The sequence below is a fragment of the Dendropsophus ebraccatus genome, chromosome 5, assembly GCF_027789765.1.
Source record: "Dendropsophus ebraccatus isolate aDenEbr1 chromosome 5, aDenEbr1.pat, whole genome shotgun sequence".
Classification (NCBI taxonomy): Eukaryota; Metazoa; Chordata; class Amphibia; order Anura; family Hylidae; genus Dendropsophus; species Dendropsophus ebraccatus.
In genome coordinates this window covers 7,806,851-7,832,658 of record NC_091458.1, presented here as the reverse complement: position 1 = coordinate 7,832,658, position 25,808 = coordinate 7,806,851, and the positions used below count along the sequence as shown (strand labels likewise).

The window sequence follows — 25,808 nt, the reverse complement described above, 5'->3', positions numbered from 1 at the left end:
TACTGCTCACTATGGCCTTCTCTCTCCCATATACTGCTCCCCATGGCCTTCTCTCTGACATTTACTACTCCATATGGCTCCCTTTCTCTAATAAACTGCTCCTTAAGGTTCCCCTCTCTTATGTATACTGTTTCCTATGCCCCCCTATTCCCATCTCTGCTATATAAAGCTCCTAATGCCCCCTCTCTCATATACTGTTCCCTATGGCCCCTTTCTCTGAAATAGATTCATGTGGCCCTCCTTCTCCCATATATTGATCCTTAAGAACCTCTCTCCTATTCACTGCTTCATAATGACTCCTTTTACACAGACTGTTCATGCCCCTCCTCCTCTGTGCTCAGCTGCATGAACTTTGATGACATACACATGAAGGCTCCTGCAGCTAATCCATGAGTCTCTGTGGGTTCTGTAAAAATGGCTAGTGAGGAAGAGATAGGAAACAAATAATTAGAAACATTTTTCTGAGAAATAGGTGGTTAAATTTGCATCTGTGACTAAGTGTTTAACCTGAAACAAAACTCAGGCAGCCTGCATTCACATGGCAATTTAAACCATGTTGTCTATAGCTCTGTGCATTCAAAATTCATAAGTGCCTGGGGCTCTCTGAAAGCCAAACAGCTATAGGACTGCAGACGCATTACTGCAATCTGCCACAATTTGTATAAAATACCAAAGTGGAGGCCATAAGGGTCACAGACTGACAGCTTCAATAGATAGAAGAGAAAAAAACGTTCTCAGAAGCTAATGATTGATGACACAATATCCTCTGTCTGCTTTATGAATATCATAGATTCCAGGTGCTACAATATTTACTGATTTATTAAATGCATACTGTGACATTACTGAGGGATTGTGTATTTCTAGACCATGGATCTAGTGTCAGTGGACATATCATATAGCTGCTGCCATTTCTGACATCCACCACGCACAAGACCGGGAACATTTTCTCTCCCCATTCACATTCATCTAAAGATGTTATACTAACGCTCTATAGAGGCGTTTCCCACATTAAATCTTTTATTCTTCTTTCAGCTTGTACAAGAATGATTTACCAGACACTTCCTGCACCCACCTGGCATTTGGAATTAGAAATAACCAGTCCTTGAAGACACTTAACTTGTCTGCTAACCGTCTGTCTGGTCCTCACTTCAGTGACTTGGCGGAAGCTCTGTCCAGCCCAGCCTGCAGGATAGAGGAATTACGGTGAGTATTAGAGATGTTGCCAGGACTGGGCCAAGTGCAGCACAAGTTACACATGGATTTATTTTTCTACTTTATGCTGTTATGTCTATGTGATAAACTGCTGATTTGTGAAGTCTACCGATGTCTGAAAACTGTCCACTGAGCTGTTGAATCTAATCTTATTATGTGTGATACTGTCTACTGATTTAGATTTATTGTGTATGCGGGTTGACTACGGCCCCTATATCTTAAGCCATGCCAATTCAGCCATCAGCCAATCTAGAACAATTTTCCAGTGACAGGCATTCACCCAGGTAGGATTATCCTCTAGCAGTAGATGTCGGAAATTACCTGGAAAGGCCATTGCAATCTGAGCTGCAGTGAGTATGATCTGATCACCATCCAATTGTCAGCCTATACACAGTGTTGCAGGTACCCACAGTACCCACATTAGAAGCTTGCCAAAAAGTATTACAAAGGGTGACAAATTCAAAGGGTTTAAGTGTGAGTGAGTAAGGAGTGAAAAGTTAAGTCACAAAATGGGTTTGAGCTCAAGCTCTCAAAATGTGCAAATGTGTACACCTCAGCAAAAGCAAATGTGTATTCAGCGTGAACCCAGCATTCATTCAGATGGCAATTTAAACTGTGCCGTCTATATGAAACATACAGCGAGTGTGGACCCACTGTGCAACTTAACCGGTCTGGCTTTGGGCCACACCAGGGAGCAAAGTCTAAGTGCTCTCTAGGTCTTCACCCTTTATCCCACTCCAGGGTGTGGAAGCTGGACTTCTGCAGCTAGAGGGCACCAGGAAGCTTCACAATTGTGGTCCCAGCATAAACAGCAGCTGGTCCCCAAGGACCAGACAGAATCAGTGCAAGGCACCAAGAAAGGGGCTGAGTAATTGTTGTCAACAGACCGGGGTGACAGCAGGTGAGTCAGTGTAACACCAGGGATGAGACAGAAATCATAGTCATACAGGGTAGGGGTCAAGGCAGTCAGCTACAAAGGCTGGTAAGACAGTCTAAGTCAGCAATAGGAGAGGCAAATGGTACAGACAGGATTCAGGAGGAAACTGTATTCCAAAGAACAGGTACGGACCAGGATACACAGAGAATCACAGAATAGCACCAAGACACTTTCACTTGAAATGCAACAATCATCAGGCAAAGCAGAGCGGGTGGAGTTAGGTTAAATAGGGACAGGCGGCTCTGGATTGGCAGACAGTACTAGCAGGTAAAGACAAGCTGCCTCTATAAATCCAGAGCAGGTGGCCACATGCACACACTAGTTCCAGAGCTGTCACTGCAGCAGAAGGAGGAAGAAGAAGAAGACACTGGAAGTCATGAGCAGCACAAGAACAAGCATGAAGCAAAGCAGAAGAGCAGACAACATGGTGGTGGTGAACAGGTGTCACTTATACATGGGCCAATTATCAGCCAAATGAGCGTTTCTAGGAACGCTTAGTGCCAATAAGCCCCTGTAAAAGGGCCGTAAGGAAAACACAAGTACTACTCATCTGAAATGGATAATGTCCAGATGACATTCATATATCAACTAGATTTTTTTTTAATTTGAGTCAAGCTGAGCTCTGGAAGCATTTCTTTGATGCTTTTGTTAAGGGAATAGAAGCAGTATGATGACAGTACATCCAAACTGACTTCACTTTAATCACACCAGTGCACTGCTTGAGAAAGGCTACACATAGAGCCGAAACGTTGCACTGGTGTGATTAAAGTGAAGTTTGTTTGGATGTGCTGTCTCCATACTGCTTCTTTGGATTGACATACGTACCTGGGTCTGGTTCGGTGAGATTAGCACCCACCCTCCATTTTTGTCTTGATGCTGCTAGGATCAGTATTTTTTGTGGACTGTTAAGGGAATAAGATATTTCAGACCAATTTATAATTTATGACATGCCATAAAATGAGGACATTACTCAGGTATTCTGTCTCCCTAGACCATGGATCCTGTGTTAGTGGACATATCATATAGCTGCCGCCATTCCTGACATCCGCAACACACAAGAGGTGGCTTCTAGTGATGACATTTATGGATGTTACTAACAGTGTATCTAATCCTATCATCCAGCACACACAAGAGGCGGCTTCTAGTGATGACACTTATGGATGTTACTAACAGTGTATCTAATCCCATCATCCAGCACACACAAGAGGCGGCTTCTAGTGATGACATTTATGGATGTTACTAACAGTGTATCTAATCCTATCATCCAGCATACACAAGAGTCGGCTTCTAGTGATGACATTTATGGATGTTACAAACATTTTCTACTCACAATCTACAGATTTTATACTAACACTCTGTGGACGTGTCACCCACATCTCATCTTATTATTATTACAGATTGGATTATAATGATCTACCAGACACTTCCTGCCCCCAGTTGGCATCTGTAATAAGGAATAACCCATCCCTAAAGAGACTTGACCTGTCTCATAATTGTCTGTCTGGTCATCACTTCAATGACTTGGTGGAAGCTCTGTCCAGTCCAGCCTGCAGGATAGAAACATTACTGTGAGTATAACAGATGTGTACAGGACTAAGACACACAAGCTTTGTGTGTTAGGAGTGAATCTGACTTTCTCAAGTAATGCATTCCTGAGAACTAGGGCAGTGCAGGTAAAGTCCTTGTGACAGAAATGAGAGGTGTGGATTATAGATGTTAGTCATAAGTAATTGGCAAAGCGTAGAGTATGGGTAGGGTGGTAGACAGAGATATGGGGGAGATGTAGGGATGTGCAGCACTGCAAAGAGTTTTGTGGGTAAGCAAGTGGAGTTTACTTTGTGCTCTGTGCTAAATGGGCAATCATTGTAGTGACTGGCACAGGGGGAGGTGTCGCCATAAAAACGCTGGCAGAAAGAAAAAGAGAGGAAGAGGTGGTGCCAACAAATGATGCCACATGACGTGTCTAGAGCTGCTGACACCAGCCTGGGACATTTTCTCTCCACAATCACAATCTACAGATTTTATACCAACGCTCTGTGGACGCATCACCCACATCTCATCTTCTTATTATTACAGATTGAATAATAATGATCTATCAGACACTTCCTGCTCCCATTTGGCATCTGCAATAAGGAATAACAGTTCCTTGAAGACACTTAACCTGTCTGGTAATCATCTGTCTGGTCCTCACTTCAGTGATTTGATGGCAGCTCTATCCAGTCCAGCCTGCACAATAGAGGAGTTACGGTGAGTATGATGATGTGACAAATTCTCACTGTATGGGACTAAGAACAACATGGTTTAAATTACCCTGTGGACACAGATTGCCATATCACTTCACTACATTATCTATATTTTTTCACTCTCATTAGCCCTATATAACCACCTCCCTTCTATCTATTCAGTATAAATGGCTGTAATTTCTGATCCTGCTCTTACATTTTACCTATGAGAGGCAAAATGTCATCAATGTGTATGAGACTGTGAATGAACCCTATAGAACCGCATCTACTACTTTAGTGAAAAAATAGTAGATGCTTGGAACAAACTTTTAGCAGATGTGGTTGGTAAATCCACAGTAACTGAATCTTAACCTACCTACCTATACCTAGCCTAAAAAATTTTGAAGTAGAGCAGAGTACATGAACTAGGTCATGTGATTTTCTTCTTGTTTCCTATTCTTCTAATTCTGATAGTGACATAGGAGATGGTTTGGTAGTTAAGTTTAGTGACATAGTGATGGAGGCATTTAATTGTGGTCAGAACTTTATCAGATGGGTGAGGCTGCTTTACTCCCCACTGCCAAGGTAGTTGTTAATGATGGTCTGACACCAGGCTTTCAGCTAACTCAGGGCACCCATCAAGGGTACCCGCTATCCCCACTTGTGTTTGCAATCTATATCGAGCCCCTAGCACAGAAAATCAGAAGCGAGGAGAATATAATTGGTTTTGGGATGGGCAGTAGAAATGATAAAATCCTCCTTTATGCGGAAGATGTGATAATGTTTATAGCAGATCCGAGTAAGACACTCCCAATTGTAATGAATACTATTAATGAGTTCAGTCAACTCTCAGGACACAGAATAAATTGGGAGAAAACCTCTTTACTCCCAGTTGACCCCCTTCCTTCTACCCTCGTAGCTAAAGTTATAGTATTGGAAAATCTCCAGACACTAGAATATTTGGGGACTAAACTGAGCGTAAGGGTGACAGACTATGGCAAGAATAACATCCTACTTCTTTTGGGGAAAATAGAGAAGAAAATTGAAATTTGGTTAAAACTTCCCTTGTCCATGGCGGACCGTCTCGCAATAGTAAAGATGATAATCCTTCCCCAAGTACTCTTTTTTTTCTTTTTGCTGCACCAATCTGGATCCAGGATAGATGGTTTAGAAGGTTACTTGCTCTTATCAACAGTCTGATATGGGGAAGGAGAAAAGTGAGGATTAAATATCAGCTATTGGTGCAGAGGAAGGGGGAAGGAGGGCTGAGTATGCCAGACTTTCGGTTATATTACCTAGCTATTAAGTTACAGGACTTGATGCAAGGTGCCCTCTCCACTAAGGTTTATTATATTCTCAAAGAAATAGTTTCAAATGGTAGTATTTCCGAGAGCCTGGAGGGAGAGCAGCTGAAAGGGGATAAGCTAGACTGTTTTTCTTTTGTCAAATTGGACGTTAAAACATGGAAAGTGGTAAAGCGCATATGTAAGATCAAAAATAGTTTAGAGTTCACGCCAATTTGGGATAATGTAAAATTTCACGAACTTATGAAGATAAGAGACTAACAATTTTGGGTAAATAAAGGAGTGAAGCACTTGAATCACATAATTCACCAAGGTACTTTGATGAGTTTTTCTAAAAATGAAGACGAGATATGGATTGCACGACAGACACAGGTTTTGGTATATCCAGATAAAAAGCGCCTTTGAAGCACAGAGGACCCGTCTATTTTTATAATTGAGTCACATGCACTAATGGATTTTTTGAAAGAACAAATATGGAAGCGCAAAACTTAAAAAAAAAATGCATTTCTCCTGAAAAGTCTCCTGAAGTCGGCTATATTACAGCTATATTTACTGTAAAAGTAAAAAAAAGACAAATTTGGTCATGGAATATGGAGGTGTCGGTTTCTCCGTTTGAAATCTTATTGGGAGGGCTGGCTGAAGACTCAGAAAAAGGCTCATTGCTCAATAGATTGTTTATGATTGCGAAAGTTGTGATCTTTAGACACTGGTGTAACAAGAAGTCTCCAGATCCTGCTGAATGGGAGTCTTTAGTAATGCGGATTATGAAGTATGAACAGAGCCTTGCAAAACAATCTATTAAGAAACTGAAACGTTATAATAGAATTTGGTTACCCTGGCAGGAAGGGAATGATTGAATGTAAAGAAATACTAGGGGGGACATTTATTAAGTCCGACTTATTTTACGCCGGACTTAAAAATGTCCCCGCATCTCCGACGCTACGGAGATTTATGTAGAGGCGGAATGCCTCTACATAAATCCCGTGCGCGTTGGTGCGCACGGCAGAAAACCTACGCCACCTGAAAGGTGGAGTAAGTTTTCGGCGTATCTTTTGACGGAGCAAAAGATAAATTGCATGAGCTCTGAGTCCGCGCCCCCCGTTCCACACAACTCCCCCCTCCCCCCCCCCCCCCCCCCCCCCCCCCGGCGTATTTGCAAATATTTTATACGCACATCTGTCATTTGCGAATAAAATAATACGCAAATCGTCACTTTCCGCCGATACGCACCTCAATACATGTCCCCCCTAGGTGTTAAGCATATGTTTAGGGTAGTGTCTGTTGTTTGTTTTTTTTTTTTTTTTTTTTTTATTTATTTATTTTTTGGCTCCGCAGCCCCGGCTGGGGTGGGGTGGAAGAAAAAATAAATAAAAAAAGGTTAATGACATAGGAGAAGGGTTGGTAGGTAAGGATAGTGACATAGGAGAAGGGTTGGTAGGTAAGGATAGTGACATAGGAGAAGGGTTGGTAGGTAAGGATAGTGACATAGGAGAAGGGTTGGTAGGTAAGGATAGTGACATAGGAGAAGGGTTGGTAGGTACAGATAGTGACATAGGAGAAGGGTTGGTAGGTAAGGATAGTGACATAGGAGAAGGGTTGGTAGGTAAGGATAGTGACATAGGAGAAGGGTTGGTAGGTAAGGATAGTGACAGGAGAAGGTTTGGTAGGTAAGGATAGTGACATAGGAGAAGGGTTGGTAGGTACAGATAGTGACATATGTAGATGTGTAATCAGCCGATTACAGGACCAAGAATTCTTGGTCCTGTAATCGGCTGATTACACATCTACATTTGCTTTTCCCACCGTTGGTGGTGACGTCCCCCAGTACAGCTGCGGAGTACCTTCTTTTCACGCTGCATATAGAGTTGTGCCTAAATTTTGCACAACCTACCCTGGTGAGTGGATCCCTGCAAGACCTTGTCTCCATCCATCTGGTCATCTTTTACCACACGAGGAAGCGCCCCCTGTCTCCCCTCTTCTCATTACAGATAGTGACATAGGAGAAGGTTTGGTAGGTAAGGATAGTGACATAGGAGAAGGGTTGGTAGGTAAGGATAGTGACATAGGAGAAGGTTTGGTAGGTAAGGATAGTGACATAAGAGAAGGTTTGGTAGGTACAGATAGTGACATAGGAGAAGGGTTGGTAGGTAAGGATAGTGACATAGGAGAAGGTTTGGTAGGTAAGGATAGTGACATAGGAGAAGGTTTGGTAGGTACAGATAGTGACATAGGAGAAGGGTTGGTAGGTAAGAATAGTGACATAGGGAAAGGTTTGGTAGGTAAGGATAGTGACAGGAGAAGGGTTGGTAGGTAAGAATAGTGACATAGGAGAAGGGTTGGTAGGTAAGAATAGTGACATAGGAGAAGGGTTGGTAGGTACAGATAGTTACATAGGAGAAGGGTTGGTAGGTAAGGATGGTGACATAGGAGAAGGGTTGGTAGGTAAGGATGGTGACATAGGAGAAGGGTTGGTAGGTAAGGATAGTCACATAAGAGAAGGGTTGGTAGGTAAGGATAGTGACATAGGAGAAGGGTTGGTAGGTAAGGATAGTGACATAGGAGAAGGGTTGGTAGGTAAGGATAGTGACATAGGAGAAGGTTTGGTAGGTAAGAATAGTGACATAGGGGAAGGTTTGGTAGGTAAGGATAGTGACATAGGAGAAGGTTTGGTAGGTAAGAATAGTGACATAGGAGAAGGGTTGGTAGGTACAGATAGTTACATAGGAGAAGGGTTGGTAGGTAAGGATAGTGACATAGGAGAAGGGTTGGTGGGTAAGGATAGTGACATAGGAGAAGGGTTGGTAGGTAAGGATAGTGACATAGGAGAAGGGTTGGTAGGTAAGGATAGTGACATAGGAGAAGGGTTGGTAGGTAAGGATAGTGACATAGGAGAAGGGTTGGTGGGTAAGGATAGTGACATAGGAGAAGGTTTGGTAGGTAAGGATAGTGACATAGGAGAAGGGTTGGTAGGTAAGGATAGTGACATAGGAGAAGGGTTGGTAGGTAAGGATAGTGACATAGGAGAAGGGTTGGTAGGTAAGGATAGTGACATAGGAGAAGGTTTGGTAGGTAAGGACAGTGACATAGGAGAAGGGTTGGTAGGTAAGGACAGTGACATAGGAGAAGGGTTGGTAGGTAAGGATAGTGACATAGGAGAATGTTTGGTAGGTAAGGATAGTGACATAGGAGAAGGGTTGGTAGGTAAGGATAGTGATATAGGAGAAGGTTTGGTAGGTAAGGACAGTGACATAGGAGAAGGTTTGGTAGGTAAGGACAGTGACATAGGAGAAGGGTTGGTAGGTAAGGACAGTGACATAGGAGAAGGTTTGGTAGGTAAGGATAGTGACATAGGAGAAGGTTTGGTAGGTAAGGACAGTGACATAGGAGAAGGTTTGGTAGGTAAGGACAGTGACATAGGAGAAGGGTTGGTAGGTAAGGACAGTGACATAGGAGAAGGTTTGGTAGGTAAGGACAGTGACATAGGAGAAGGTTTGGTAGGTAAGGACAGTGACATAGGAGAATGTTTGGTAGGTACAGATAGTGACATAGGAGAAGGTTTGGTAGGTAAGGATAGTGACATAGGAGAAGGTTTGGTAGGTAAGGTTTGTTTGCTGGTGACACAAAAATGTGCAATAGGGTTGATATTCCTGGAAGTGTCAGTAATATGGAGAATGACTAAGCTTTACTAGGTATGTGGTCCAAACTATGGAAACTGCAGTTCAATGTTTCCAAATGTAAAATAATGCACTTGGGGAGGAGGAATCCTCTATCCAAGTATCATATCAGCAGTTCTGTTTTGGCAGAAACTTTAGAAAAGAATTTATGGGTAGTGATTTTTGACACCTCACAGTGCAGCCAGGTGGTAGGGAAAGCTAATCGTATGCTGGGCTGTATATATATTGGTATGCTGGGCTGTATGGTTAGGGATATAACCAGTACGAAGAGGGACATTGTGATCCCACTTTATAGAGCTCTAGTGACATCACATCTGGAATACTGTGTCCAGTTCTGGAGACCTCACCTACAAAACAATACTGATAAAGTAGAACGGTTCCAAAGACGGGGAATCTAAATGGTAGAGGGTGTGAGGCATATAATACAGTATATCAGGAAAGACTAAAAGTGTACCTGTCATGATAACTTTCAAAATCTAAATCAACAGTATATGTGAAATAAAGTAAATTTGCAATAAACATTTTTTTCATTGTTATCATGCTGTAAAACAAAGCTATACTAACCAGAAATCCAGGTACAGTCTCCTGAAAGCTGCTATATAACAGCTATACTATCCAGAAATCCAGGTCCAGTCTCCTGAAGGCAGCTATATAACAGCTATACTTACTGTATCCAGGCCCAGTCTCCTGAAGGCAGCTATGTAACAGCAATACTTACTGTATCCAGGTCCAGTCTCCTGAAGGCAGCTATATAACAGCTATACTTACTGTATCCAGGCCCAGTCTCCTGAAGGCAGCTATATAACAGCTATACTTACTGTATCCAGGTCCAGTCTCCTGAAGGCTGCTATATAACAGCTATACTTACTGTATCCAGGCCCAGTCTCCTGAAGGCTGCTATATAACAGCTATACTTACTGTATCCAGGTCCAGTCTCCTGAAGGCTGCTATATAACAGCTATACTTACTGTATCCAGGTCCAATCTCCTGAAGGCAGCTATATAACAGCTATACTTACTGTATCCAGGTCCAGTCTCCTGAAAGCAGCTATATAACAGCTATACTTACTGTATCCAGGTCCAGTCTCCTGAAGTCGGCTATATTACAGCTATATTTACTGTAAAAAAAAAAAAAAGGTAAATTTGGTCAGCTCTCCTAGAACACCATTCACACTAGGCAGGAGCACGTTGCTGTGGCTAAAATTGCAAACACACAAAAACACAGAAAAATGCAACAGCTCACCGCAATGTAAACTACACCATCACGTTACGGTGGCCTCATACCGGGGCAGTCCTACACTGTACTATGGCCTCTCCATGGCATGAAATACACCTATGCTCTGGGCATGCAAGATGCTACTTATACTGGCAAAATTAATTACACCACCTGGGTGGGACAGGTGGAGTGCACAACCAAGTAGAGGCAGCCACTCCCCCGTCTGGAACACAGAAAAAAAAGACTAATTTGGTCAGCAATTTCAGCCATAGCAATGTGCTGCTGCCTAGTGTGAATGGTGTTCTAGGAGAGCTGACCAAATTTGTCTTTTTTTTTCTTCTGTGTTCCAGCAACTATCACTCCAGTAATTCATGATTAGAAAACCCTTGTGCAATCATGTTCACACATCTGAAAACAGTCTAGCTCGTTACAGAAGCTACAAAACTGACCTTCCTTTGAGCAGATTGTGTTTCTGGAGCATCACATTTGTGGGGTCAATTAAACGCTCAAAATGGCCAGAAAAAGAGAACTTTCATTTGAAACTCGACAGTCTATTCTTGTTCTTAGAAATGAAGGCTATTCCAATGCGAGAAATTGCTAAGAAATTGAAGATTTCCTACAACGGTGTGTACTACTCCCTTCAGAGGACAGCACAAACAGGCTCTAACCAGAGTAGAAAAAGAAGTGGGAGGCCGCGTTGCACAACTAAGCAAGAAGATAAGCACATTAGAGTCTCTAGTTTGAGAAACAGACGCCTCACAGGTCCCCAACTGGCATCTTCATTAAATAGTACCCGCAAAACACCAGTGTCACCATCTACAGTGAAGAGGCGGCTGCGGGATTTTGGGCTTCAGAGCAGAGTGGCAAAGAAAAAGCCATATCTGAGACTGGCCAATAAAAGAAAAAGATTAAGATGGGCAAAAGAACACAGACATTGGGCAGAGGAAGACTGGAAAAAAGTGTTGTGGATGATGGATGAATCCAAGTTTGAGTTGTTTGGATGACAAAGAAGAATGTTTGTGAGACGCAGAAGAAATGAAAAGATGCTGGAAGAATGCCTGACGCCATCTGTTATACATGGTGGAGGTCATGTGATGGTCTGGGGTTGGTGCTGGTAAGGTGGGAGATTTGTACAGGGTAAAAGGGATTGTGAATAAGGAAGGCTATCACTCTGCAGCGCCATGCCATACCCAGTGGGCAGCGCTTGATTGGAGCCAATTTCATCCTACAACAGGACAATGACCCTAAACACCTCCAAATTGTGCAAGAACTATTTCCAGCAGAAGCAGCAGCTGGTATTCTATCATAGGTAATGGAGTGGCCAGCGCAGTCACCAGATCACCACCCCATTGTGGGAGCAGCTGGACCGTATGGTACGCCAGAAGTGCCCATCCAACCAATCCAACTTGTGGGAGCTGCTTCTAGAAGCGTGGGGGGCAATTTCTCCAGCTTACCCCAACAGATTAATAGCTAGAATGCCAAAGGTGGGCAATGCTGGAATTGCTGCAAAAGGAGGATTCTGGGACGGAAGCAAAGTGTGATGTAAGAACAATGTTATTTCCCATACAAATCATTATTTCTAACCTTGTCAATGTCTTGTCTCTATTTTCTATTCATATCACAACGTATGGTGGTGAAGAAGTGGGACGTATCATGGAAAACACAAAATTGTTTAGGTGACCCCAAACTTTTGAACGGTAGTGTATCTATCCTACGATAATAAGAAAATACCAAAAGGGCCGACTAGATGGACCCAGTGGTCTTTTTCTGCCGACAATCTTCTATGTTTCTAGTGATGACATTTATTGATGTTACTAACAGCCAGGGACATTTTCTCTCCTCATTCATAATCTGGAGATTTTATACCAAGGCTCTGTGTGTTTTATTATTACAGGTTGGATGAGAATAATCTACCAGACACTTCCTGCCCCCAGTTGGCCTCTGTAATAAGGAATAACCAATACCTGAGGAGACTTCATCTGTCTCATAACCGCCTGTCCGGTCTGCACTTTGGAGACTTGATGGAAGCTCTGTCCAGTCCAGCCTGCAGGATAGAGGAGTTACAGTGAGTATAAGAGACGTGTCCAGGACTGGGCTATGTGCAGCACAAGTTATACATGGATTTTATACTATTTTATGCTCAGCACCATTGTTAAACTGCTGACTGCTCCTTGATATGTGATGTCGGCCTGAACCACGAAAGAACTCAAGGATGTTCATGTTCTGAGCTTAGTATAAATCTCACCAGATTATTTGTCCTTGAGGGAGTGCACGCTGGTATATTAGCTGGGGATGAGACTTGTGGAATGGTTCTGTATCCTTATTATGTTATGTTACAGGCTTGAGGTCTCCACAAATCCTTCCCATACTCTTTCCCATAATGAAGGGGTTGCTTAGTGTCATGTCATGGTATAGGATTACCTGGGGTACAGGACCCAGCTTGTGGATGTTTGAGGTGCCCTTCATGGTGTTAGAGTATATGAACTAGACATCAGAAGACCAGGCACCTTATAAATGGAGGCATAAGGAAAAGTCCAATGGAAAGGTGAAGTCTACGGCTCCTTAAAATGTGAAAATCTTTATTTCGCCTGTTGGCGCTTGTTTTTATTCAGTATGTCTATTTTTGTTTGATGTTGGACGCAAAATAAAGATTTTCACATTTTAAGGAGCTGTGGCTTGTTAGTAGGGTGATCACGGAGGTCCATGTTGTGGGGGTGCATTGGGACACCGCCTCAGTAGTTGTTTGGGTGAGCGGATACTGTTGGAACCGAAGCTGAAGAAAGATGATGTCAGACAAGCCCAGGAGAGTAAATAATAATTCCCCCCTAACAGAGCACAGCCTGCCCCCGCTAGGGGTTTAAAGGGGTTATCCAGTGCTACAAAAACATGGCTACTTTTCCCCCTCTCTTGTCTCCAGACTGGGTGGGGTTTGGAACTCAGTTCTATGGAAGTAAATGGAGCTTAATTGCAAACCGCACCTGAACTGGAGACAAGAGAGGGGGAAAAGTGGCCATGTTTTTGAAGTTCTGGATAACCCCTTTAAGTAGTAGAGAACCAAAGTGTAACTTTCAAATCAGCTACCTGAACCAGACTTTTTTTGTCAAGTTTGACTGAACCTGTCGAACCTAAACTTCCATAGGTCTGCTCATCCCTACTTGTTAGTATTCGCCCTGATTGCTTTCCCCCCAAACAATACTATCCCTACTAGGAGTGAATCAGCCTCTAAACAGGCGACCTAATCTCCCCCTGTTCCAAAAATACCCTAACACAGTAACAATCTAGATATGTGGCCTCAGGTGTAGGAATAAGGTTGAAAGAGACTATACCAGACTGGTTAAACATGGTCTCCTTATCCTCCAGCGTGTTTACTCCGTGCTATAGGGTTCCTCAGAGAAGAAAGAAATAAGGACATGACGAGAAATGATTAAACCTTCTCTACCACTATTGCCACGGTCTTAATAGACACACTGCCACAACAGGCCTTATCTGGCTGCCACTTTGTAGTGGAACTACAAGCTGTATTAAGGTCCCTGAACACCTTATACTTTTGTCTGCCAAACCCACCGCTCTCTTAAATGACCACTGACAGATGATATTGGTGGTCATATGGTTGAGCGTGACAGAAAATCACTGCCCGACTCCTTTTTAGAAGCCAAACCTCTTCTTCTAGAACTGGATAAAGTGCAGAGACCAAATCTCCTCACCAGGTTTCTATAGAGAAATAAGTCAGGAAAGCTGCACCACTGATCCCAGACACAAGGGGCGCCACTGATCCCAGACACAAGATGCACCACTGATCCCAGACACAAGGGACACCACTAATCTCAGACACAAGGGAAACCACTGATCCCAGACACAAGCGGCACCACTGATCCCAGACACAAGGGGAACCACTGATCCCAGACACAAGCTGCACCACTGATCCCAGACACAAAGGAAACCACTGATCCCAGACACAAGCTGCACCACTGATCCCAGACACAAAGGAAACCACTGATCCCAGACAGAGGCTGCACCACTGATCCCAGACACAAGCTGCACTACTGATCCCAGACACAAGCCGCACTACTGATCCCAGACACAGGCTGCACCACGGATCCTTATAATACAAGTGACTAATACTGAGGATTCTGATTTTATTCTAGGATACGGTACAATAGATTATCTAAAGAAGAGAAGGAAGGAATAAGAAACATGGAAAAAGACAAACCAAAGAAGAGAATATATTTCTGAGCAGACGAGAAGCCGGGTGTGATGAGCAGATGACAGGACTATTGATGGTCAATGCTTCTGTAGAGATCCAGTATTAGGAGGGTTTCTTGGTCCCGGCCAACATTATGTCCAGTGTAAACCCGGTCATAGGTTTCATTGCTTGATTTAGTTTCTTACAACTTATATTTAACCTCTACTTGTCATGACAAATGGATATTAATGGATATTAGTGATCACATGATCTTTCACCTGATCACTAAGACAGTAGAAGCGACTCCACACCGCCCTCTACTGTACATACATTTACATCAGAAATTGTATAAAACGGAAATACTGGTCGGGGAGAAGTATGTCTTCTATCCGCTGGCATGGTATAGAAATAGGTAGGTTGGCATCTAGGGCACAGAACTTGCCCCCAGGGCTCCCAATGTGGGGGCAGAAGCTCCATGTTACATACCAACTGGATTATATAACTGTGTGACATACGTACAGGCATCCTATAGGGAGGGCACTATGCCTGCTCTTCCAGGCCCAGCCTCATGGGGGGGTACTTTCTGCCATCATGTAGAAGTTTGTCCAGTCCCACTACACGCCAGTAAAGCTTTTTTTAATTTTGGTTGCGGCACCCCAGGGTTCTGTGGCACTCCGGTTGGGAATCACTAGACTACAACCTGTGAGCCAACTAGATCATTCAGATCTATCAGATCCAGGACTGTGTGATACGTCCAACACATGGAAAGGTCATTGTAAACTTGTTATATTGTAAAGCGAGTATAGTGGAAAATTATATAGTATACAACATACACTACATCAAAGAAACACAACATAGCTATATATTATAGAGAATGTTACGGTATTATGCGCATAGTTACATCTACCTCTTATAAGATGCTATTTATATCGGTTATAATAAGTTAGAACGACTTCCTATTTATGCAGTATAACAGTATTATTGGTTTGCCATAAATAAACATATTTTTTCCATTGTAACTGAGTCCTTGTCCTTTACCTCCTCCAATCCCTTCACCTTGGTGCGGTAAGTCGTCACACACTGACACAACAGTCCGTGGATGACCCGGCAGATATAACACAGATATAGCGGATGGACCTGGAGACCGAACAAGAGGATGAGAAAGAAAGAGATAAAGAGGGAAAAGCACATCCCAGATTCAGTGAGATTTTTGTGCACATACGGGGACATTTATGAAGACCGCTGTACAAGTACACCAGTCCTAAATTGGACCCCGCCCCCAACTGACCAACTGGATTCACTAACAGGCGCACGCCTCTTAGTAAATCCAGTATGGCCTGTGCCTGGTGTATGAGGATATCGAGCGGGCAGGGATATGTCAGGCGTACGCCAGTGAAAATGAGCGGATTTGCGCCTGGGGCGAAGCTTTCATAAATGTCCCCTTTACTGCATAGTGTGTTCATGTGGAATAATAGAGTTGTTTCCAAGATTGTAGTGTAGGGGGCGCTATGGCTCTCTCTTGCAGACCACTTTTTGGTAAGGCTGGATTCACACATAGGGAAACTATCAGCAGGTGCAAGCAAAAAAATCTGATATCTTCCTGAAGCCGTGCACCTAGGGCTGGGCGGTATACCGCAAAAATACTGATACCGTCACTAGCGTTGGTTAACCGACCTCAACTTAGCCAGGTCGGTATTTTTGTATTTTATCTCCGTCAGAGCGCCCTCTCCCCACACCTGTCCTGTCAGAGCGCTCCCACACACACACGCGGCCCGGCGTGAGCGCTGCAAGTTATGTTCAGGGACGCCGGTATCAGAGTGGGAGGTGGAGGAGCAGCAGGGTCCAGGTGAGAATGCCTGAGTGCCCCCCCATCCAGTCCAAGCGACCCCCCGCTGTCCCATCCGTGCCCCCCCCCCCTACCCGTCCGAGGCCCCGTCCCTCCGCACCTGTCCTGTCCAAGTGCCCACCCCACCTGTCAAGTCCGGTCCCGTCTGGTGTCCCTGCACACACAGGACATTAACATGTGCAGCGTTCACCGGCGGGATGTGGGGGGGGGCACTCGGACGGGGGGTCCGAGCGCCCACCACACCTGGCCGGCAAGCGCTGCACATGTAAACGTCCTGTGTGTGCAGGGACGCCAGCATGTCAGAGCTGGAGGAGCAGCTTTTGGGGGCGGCTGACCTGTAGTTCCCTCAGTAACAATACAGGACTGTAGCATAGGAGGAATGAATAGGCTGCAGCAGACAGGAGAACTTATAGGAGACATTGCTGTGTGTGGCATCCTGCCTGCTGCAGCCCATCCATTCCTCCTATGATACAGCTTGGCTTCTGTCAGATTATCTGTCTGTGTAAACACACTATAGACTTTATTATGTTTCCAAATCCCTCTGCCTTCCTGTCATGTTTTAGTTTCACAGGACTTTTAAAGGGGTACTCCGGGTAGAGGTTACGCATTACTTACCTGTCTATCCCAGTTTTGAAACTGTTTTTGTTCTGTTTTGTGTTTCTGTGTTTCCTGGTTCAGCAGTTCCCAGAATGCAATGCTGACCATTACAGTCCCTCACCCATCCCAATCAGTAAAATTATGCTGCACCTGCTTCTGGCCGGTCAGAGATGGTGGATCACTCAGGGGATTGGGGGATCCAGCCAAGCCTCCTGTGACATCACGCCCTGCCCCCTGTCTGCATCATCAGCCTGTGCTCAGCAAACACACACAATGTGAGACAGAGGCCTGGAAGATTTGTCTCCTAAGGGGGGAAAGCAGAAGGAGCAGGAGACAATGTGGATTGGCACAGAGGCCATTTTTCTTCACTTCCTGGATCTCTATCAGCTACCAGTGTGGCAGAACCGTACAGATACGGTAATACATGATATAGACACATCTATTTAACTTTTAATAGAAACCAAGTTTTTCTTCTCTGGAGTTCCCTTTTAAGGACACAGTGGATTTTGGCCTTGAGGACAGAGAATCTTCATTTCAGCGTTTTCGTCCACCTCGCCTTCTAAGAGCCAAAGCTTAATTATTTTTCCATCTACAGGACCATGTAGGGCTTATTGTTTTCAGAAACAATTGTACTTTGTAAATTGGGGAAAAATACAATTTCACAATTTTTTTGTAGAGCTTTTCTAATGTTTTACTATTTTAAAACTTTTTTTAAACACTTATGATTAAATCTGCCCTATTTTGAATCCTGTAACATTTTATTTCCCACCAACTGGGTTCTTTGAGGGCTACTTCTTTGCATCATGATTAGCCGAACGTTCGGTATTTGATTAGCGGTGGCTGCTGAACTTGGATAAAGCTCTAAGGTTGTCTGGAAAACATACAGCCAATGACTTTATCCAATAACTACAGCCAATGACTATATCCATGTTTTCCACATAGCCTTAGGGCTTTATCCAAGTTCAGCAGCCATCGCCAATCAAATGCCAAAAGTTCGGGTTCGGATCGATTCGAGCATGCTCCAGGTTCGCTCATCTCTAATCATGATCAATTGTTTTTATTGGTACCATATTGGTGCAGATTGGAAATTTTGATCAGTTTTTTTTCTAATACAAAATGTGGCAAAGAATTTGAAATCATGGTGCTGTTTTCCTCTTTTCATTTATGCTGTTCTCCGTGTGGAAACAATATTGCTATATCATAACAGATCATACAATTGTGCATGCTACCATGGTAAAAGGAGGGTGATTTCAACTTTATTGGGGAAGGACTCTGTAATATTTTACTTTTTTTTATGCTTTTTAAATCACCCTAGGGGACTATTACAACAAATCACTTCATTGCTTATTCTGGTATTATGGGGATATGATCAGACAGCTCCTGTCACTTAAGGGAAACTATCAGCAGGTTAGATGAATTTAACCTGCTGATATCTCCCTTTTGTTCACGGAGCGCTGTTTCAGTGTACTTAGTAGTTATATCCACATCTAATTGGGCGTTTTGGAGCCCTGGGAGCGGGACTACCACCACAGCCTCCCTAATGAATATTAACAGAGGAAGCTGGCTGGGGCGGGCTGGATCAGTGCCCTGGGGGCGGGCCGGATCAGTGCCCTGGGGGCGGGCCCGATCAGTGCCCTGGGGGCGGTAGTCCAGCCCCTAGTGTTCCAAAGTGCCCAACTGGCCTGTGGATATAACTACTGATTACACAGAAATGGCGGCGAGGATGAAGGTAAAAGACTTAACTCACCCTCAGTGCCTCATGCACAAAAGGGAGTATCAGCAGCAGGGGCGTAGCTAGGGGCTCAGTCTAAGGGGGGCGAGTAACTCTGAGTGGGCCCCCAACCGATTATGTTACACATAGGGAACAATGGCAGACAGCAATGGATTCTGCATAATGAAGAGTATATTCTACAGTACATAACTCTCTGTGAATGTGAAGGATTTAGAACAGTGTAAACGGCTCTCTACGTATAATCACTCTAAATTAAAGGGGTTATCCAGGATTTTAAAAAAATCTTGGTTGTTCTCTTCCAGAAACAGCACCACCCCTGCCCTCAGGCTGAGTGTAGTATTGAATTTCATTTCCACTGAAGTGAATTGAGCCAGGTTTTAATACCACACACTACCAGGGCGATGCTGATTTTGGAAGAAAGTGCCTATGTTGTGCCAATCCTTCATAACACAAACCCCATACCAGCATGGATCCAGTCCTGGGAAACTTCTCCCAGTTTTCCAGGACTGGATCCATCCTTTCCCAGAACCTGGGCAGGAGCTGTAGGTAACGGAGCAGATGTAATAGCCTGCAGCCTGATGAGCAGAATGCAGATAGGGATGAAGCGATTTGCTTCCTTCCTAATGTAGATTCGCTCATCTCTAGTATTAACCCCCTCTGTGCAGCCTGCTCAATAGTATTAGCTGCCCTGTGTAGCTCCATATACTATATGGGACTGCACACAGGAGGTTAATACTACAGAGAGGGCTATACAAAGCTGCATAGACAGAGGACGTTAATACTATATACCATGGGTCTCCAAACTGCGGCCCTCCAGCTGTTGCGTAACCACAACTCCCATCATGCCTGGACAGCTAAAGCTTTGGATTTGGCTCTCCAGGCATGATGGGAAATGTAGTTTTGCAACAGCTGGAGGGCCGCAGTTTGGAGACCCATGCTATTAGGCATACAATATTAACCCCTTCTGTCTGTGCAGCCGCATACAGAATTGACCCCCTCATATGCAGCCCCATACAGCATTTATCCTCCCCTTTAGCATAAACCCCAGTGGCGTAGTCCATAGGCCCCGGGCCGTCCTCCAAATCTGGGCTCCCTCTTTCCGTGCAGTGCAGGTGTATGAGTACAGTATAGTCATATCATTATCAGCAGGTTTTGTGTGTTTGTTGGGGGGGGGGGAGGGGAGTTCCTGACATTAGGGCAAAAGGAAGAAAGATAAAACAGGAAATAGAGATTGATATGGGATAGATAGATAGATAGATAGATAGATAGGAGATAGATAGATAGATAGATAGATAGATAGATAGATAGATAGATAGGAGATAGATAGATAGATAGATAGATAGATAGATAGATAGATAGGAGATAGATAGATAGATAGATAGATAGATAGATAGGAGATAGATAGATAGATAGATAGATAGATAGATAGATAGATAGATAGGAGATAGATAGATAGATAGATAGATAGATAGATAGATAGATAGGAGATAGATAGGAGATAGATAGGAGATAGATAGATAGGAGATAGATAGATAGATAGATAGATAGATAGATAGATAGATAGATAGGAGATAGATAGATAGATAGATAGATAGGAGATAGATAGATAGATAGATAGATAGATAGATAGATAGATAGGAGATAGATAGATAGACAGATAGATAGATAGATAGATAGATAGATAGATAGATAGATAGGAGATAGATAGGAGATAGATAGATAGATAGATAGATAGGAGATAGATAGATAGATAGATAGATAGATAGATAGATAGATAGATAGATAGATAAAGGAAAACGGTTGAGAACGGTTGCGAGAGGCAACTGAAACGTTGCATCCTTGTATTTTTTGCAATAAACCACTACTTTTTTTCACTTATGCTGGAGTGCTTGGAATTTTCGTTTTGTAGATAGATAGATAGATAGGAGATAGATAGGAGATAGATAGATAGGAGATAGATAGATAGGAGATAGATAGATAGGATATAGATAGATAGATAGATAGATAGATAGATAGATAGATAGATAGATAGATAGGAGATAGATAGATAGATAGATAGATAGATAGATAGATAGATAGGAGATAGGAGATAGATAGATAGATAGATAGATAGATAGATAGATAGCAGATAGATAGATAGATAGATAGGAGATAGATAGATAGATAGATAGATAGATAGAAGATAGATAGATAGATAGGAGATAGATAGATAGGAGATAGATAGATAGATAGGAGATAGATAGATAGATAGGAGATAGATAGATAGATAGATAGATAGATAGGAGATAGATAGATAGATAGATAGATAGATAGATAGATAGATAGATAGGAGATAGGAGATAGATAGATAGATAGATAGATAGCAGATAGATAGATAGATAGTTAGGAGATAGATATGTAGTATACCAGAGCATGGTTCCTGTGGCTGGGCTGAGGATGGCATCTGTCAACAAGTGTTATTATATATTTAACATGTTTTATGTGCAACTATTCTGTGTATTTCTCTATACCAGTAACTGGCAGGCAGAGATGGGTTACATGCTTACACTGCACACTACACAACAGCGACATCTACTGACCTTAGTGGGAACTGCTCTAGGTAGTGTGATAAGCTTAGGAAGTTGCTAGAAGGGGGTGTGGTTATGCAGATAGGCCCCCTATATAAGGCTGGCTGTTGCAGAGCTTAGCTGAGACAAGTGAGACAAGAGAGACAAGTGAGACAAGCTGAGACAGGAGACAAGTGACCAGCTGTAGAGGGAATAACATCACCTCAGGAGATCACCACAGAGAGAGAAGCTGCTGAGGGGAACAAGGAGAAAGATCTTACACAGAGCAGCAAGAGAACAAACAGCTGGAGGTGAGAGAAAGAGAGACCTTGAGAGACAGTTTGTCAGGCGCCCCCTCAGGAAAGGGCCAGCACATATACAGTCAGTGGGAATCCTAAAGACAGACACTCAAGTGGAGAGACTTGGCTGTAAGGGGGAGCCGAGTTAACTTAGCCTCGGCACCCATCTTCCTGACATTCGGGGGGTAGGATTGACTAGGACCCCTGGATCCTCTGGGACCCGAAAGTTGTGGCCTAAGGCCCGGCCCAGTAACTTTGCAGGAAGCTCCCTGGCAGACAGGGAGGGGAGAAGCAGACTCAAGCGCCATTGGGAGAAGTCCACAGGATCACAGTGCTCACCAGCGTCCCACACGTACTGGCAGACCAGGACCTAAGGCAGGTCGTCTCTCTACACACCACCAGGCTCTCACAAGCACAGTAGCTCAGTCAAAGCCGCCAGTAGTCACCACTGTATGCTAAAGGACTGTATACCATCTGCACGTCTAACAGTAAAGGAGTTGTTGTTACACTGCCTCCCTCCTTGTCTCCCTGTTGTCTGGTCCACCTGCACCACACCACCATCAAGGGCCATATTACCAGGCAGCAGTATTTTGGGGTTGGCCCCGGGGGAACTACAAGTCCACACCACCGACCACCTTACACACGGGTGCAGCCCCCCTACAGAAACCGCTGCAGCAGCCACAGAAGAGAGAGAGAGATACCAGGGAAGCGCCTGAGAGTCCCCCTGTACCTGCAGAAGCCCTCGTGCCCACCTGTGACCGTGACAAGTTCCAGCCATCCTGCAGGTATAGCACACTCTCCCCCTGCAGCCCTCAGTGCATCCCCTCACAGAGGAGCTCAGCGCCACACTCAGGAGAGACTACCATCACCATCATCCTCTCCTCACTCCCCTCACTCTCTTCCCATTACCCCGGCTCGCTGCAAGTTCTCTTTTGGCGTCACGAACAGGATAGGCTGTGTGCCTGTCACAAAGTACCAACACCTCAGCTGTGAGAAAACTGCCCTCAAGTGTGTGCTAACCGCAAAAGAGGGGGAACCCTGTATCCACAGAGACTTTAACTGTATGCTGCTTGTGAGAAAAGACTGCTAAAGTGTTTCTGCTACTGTTTTACTGAACTGTTTCGCCTGAGAGAGACTTTGCTTAAAAGAGGGGGAAGATGGAACCCATATCCCTGCGTGTAGATTTGCAGATGTTCAGCATGGACCTTGCTTTATTGAAAGAGACTTTACAAGCCACCATGTTTGTTTCACTGTGCCACCTTTACTGTGCTCTCAGAGACATTGCCGCTATCCTAAAGAAGAAGGATTTGTTTGGTGCGTCACAGCCGCAGTGCACCGCCCCTCAAGGGGTTAACTACAGCTCCGCTGAAGCGCGGGAAAGAGTAAGTCCCGCCTCACCTCAGAGCAGCTACGCAGCACCACAACAGCAACGGTCGCCCGCCAAGTCTCCTAGAGGTCTGCACAGACAGCGCTTCCGGAGTCCACTGTGTGCCGCCATCTTGGGTGAGTCCCAGCCTCATAGGAAAAAGAGCGCCTCCGTCCCACACAGGAAGTGGGCGGAGCCTGGACCGCCCGGAAGAGGAGGGGGTTCAGTAGCGAGCAGCATGGCGAGCAAGCAGCAACCCGAGACCGGAGTTCCCGCATCCGCTATGTCCGCCAACCCGGACGGCATGCCTGAGCCGCAGCCTGCCCCTCACTCCTCGGAGCAGGTCTGCATTAGTATGCCTCCGGACGCAGCGCTCGAGACAGCCGACCCAGAAGAGGCAGGGGCGCCAGAGGCTCCACCGCGCCAAGTTCCCCTCATACCCTGGGAGGAAGGGGCAGCGATACAGCCCCGTTTGATGGACGGTCGGCCACCGAGCCCGGAGGAATCCGTGATCCCCAAATGGTGCTTTGGGGACGAAGGCTGCCTGCAGCAGATCCTCACTGAGATCCGGGAAGCCAACACAGTCCAGGGGACCCAGCCCCGACAGCGGCCAAGCACCGACACCGACCAAAAGTATCGGCAGTTCTACCAAGAGAGAGTGGACCGAGAGCGGGAGATCCGCCAGAGGCTGAAGGAGCCCACTGAGAAGGACGCACGCCCCTTACGGCTGCAAGGGACTGTCCGTGAGTTCAGCCGGGACCGGGGGTATGGGTTTATTGAGGACAACCACGGGCCCAAGTGGTATTTTGTAAACCGGGCTTCGGTGAAACGCCCTGACCTGCCGGAACACTTGCACTCCCTGTTCCCAGGAGAACAGGTGGAGTTTACCCCCATGCTGGGACCCCGAGGGTGGTGGGCAGCGGGTGTCACCAGGGTACCGCCCCCACCTTATAGCGGCCTGGATGAGGACTGGTCAGAAGACCCCCACAGACCCTCCGTAGCCCTCCGTGAGACCCCAGAGGGCCTACGTCTGTTGCCGCTACCGCCCCCAGACTCTGATGGGAGTGCTCCCAGCTCCAAAATGGCTGAACCAGCGCCTTCTCCCCCTTCAGCCCCAGCAGTAGCTGCAGAAGCGGCTCCGCCTGCCCCGGTCCCTACTGTCCCAGCTCCAGCGGTACCCACCGTCACCTTAGAGGTACCACCTACGCAAGTAGAGGCCACCCTGGTGGTTGCACAGCCTGTGACCACCGCAACCTGGTCCACAAGCCCTCCGGGTGTCCGGGACGTCGCCACCACCACCATTGTGGAGGCGAATGCCACCTGGCATATGCACCTAGCCCCAGGAGTGAAGGTGCTCAGCGGTCCTAGCAAATCCACCGGAGAGGAGAAAGCAGTGCCTGCAGGGGTCTCGGCCGAGTCCTCCACCCACACACCATCTGGAGTAGCAGCAGCACAGCTACCAGCGTTTCCGCCACTCCCACCAGGTGAAGAGCGACCACCCTTAACCAGCGCTAAGGGCAGAGCCGCCATCTTGGCTCTCTACAAGATGCAGCAGCGCTGAGTTCGTCTGAGGTACTGTTTACCCACTGTTGGCAGGAATGCCCTAGTTACCTCAGGAACTACTACAAGTTAACTGTTTATTGCAACGTTTAAGAACTGTGCCTGGCATCTGCCATGATCCAAAGTATACTTTTATAAAGTTTTATGTGTGCTGCAACGTTCAAGTAAAAGTGCCTGGTCTTAGGACCATGAAAGTATTGCATTTAAAGTGCTCTTGTTTTGGGGGGGTTATGTTTTTGTTGGGGTTTAGTGTGTTAAAAAGACACACATATGCCATGGACTGCCCACTCTAGTGTTCCACTTTAACTCAGAGACTCTAATGGACGCTACCCAGGTCATGTGCCAAAGAGTTTTATTTGCACTACTACACTGTTATTGCAGCCATGTGTATTGCTTATTCAAACGGACCACTCTAATATGGACGCTGTGCTAAGTGCCAATAGAGAGACTTTAAGAGTTCCCTGTTGGGCAGTAGCCCACTATGTTTACAAAATTGTTTGCACTATATTTGCCTATGTGCCTAACCAAACTTTTACACTTTTATACAGGTATGGTGCCTTTTATTTGTGTTTCCAGCTTTCATCCTCGCCCCAGCCCGTCGCCGAGGCCGGCTTATTTTTAGAGGGGGAATATGTAGTATACCAGAGCATGGTTCCTGTGGCTGGGCTGAGGATGGCATCTGTCAACAAGTGTTATTATATATTTAACATGTTTTATGTGCAACTATTCTGTGTATTTCTCTATACCAGTAACTGGCAGGCAGAGATGGGTTACATGCTTACACTGCACACTACACAACAGCGACATCTACTGACCTTAGTGGGAACTGCTCTAGGTAGTGTGATAAGCTTAGGAAGTTGCTAGAAGGGGGTGTGGTTATGCAGATAGGCCCCCTATATAAGGCTGGCTGTTGCAGAGCTTAGCTGAGACAAGTGAGACAAGAGAGACAAGTGAGACAAGCTGAGACAGGAGACAAGTGACCAGCTGTAGAGGGAATAACATCACCTCAGGAGATCACCACAGAGAGAGAAGCTGCTGAGGGGAACAAGGAGAAAGATCTTACACAGAGCAGCAAGAGAACAAACAGCTGGAGGTGAGAGAAAGAGAGACCTTGA

General features: G+C 45.1%; 1 protein-coding gene across 1 annotated transcript in view; it reads left to right on the top strand.

Annotated features, from left to right (window-relative positions):
• Nucleotides 1-15,733, top strand: part of LOC138792248 (NACHT, LRR and PYD domains-containing protein 12-like) — a 53,006-nt gene extending 37,273 nt beyond the window's left edge. The window contains exons 7-11 of the mRNA XM_069969447.1: nucleotides 1,033-1,203; nucleotides 3,547-3,717; nucleotides 4,226-4,396; nucleotides 12,459-12,629; nucleotides 14,710-15,733. Of these exons, the coding sequence (XP_069825548.1) occupies nucleotides 1,033-1,203; nucleotides 3,547-3,717; nucleotides 4,226-4,396; nucleotides 12,459-12,629; nucleotides 14,710-14,797 (772 nt within the window). The 3' untranslated portion in view covers nucleotides 14,798-15,733. The remainder of the gene's footprint in view (nucleotides 1-1,032; nucleotides 1,204-3,546; nucleotides 3,718-4,225; nucleotides 4,397-12,458; nucleotides 12,630-14,709) is intronic.
• The last annotated feature ends 10,075 nt before the right edge of the window (nucleotides 15,734-25,808 follow it).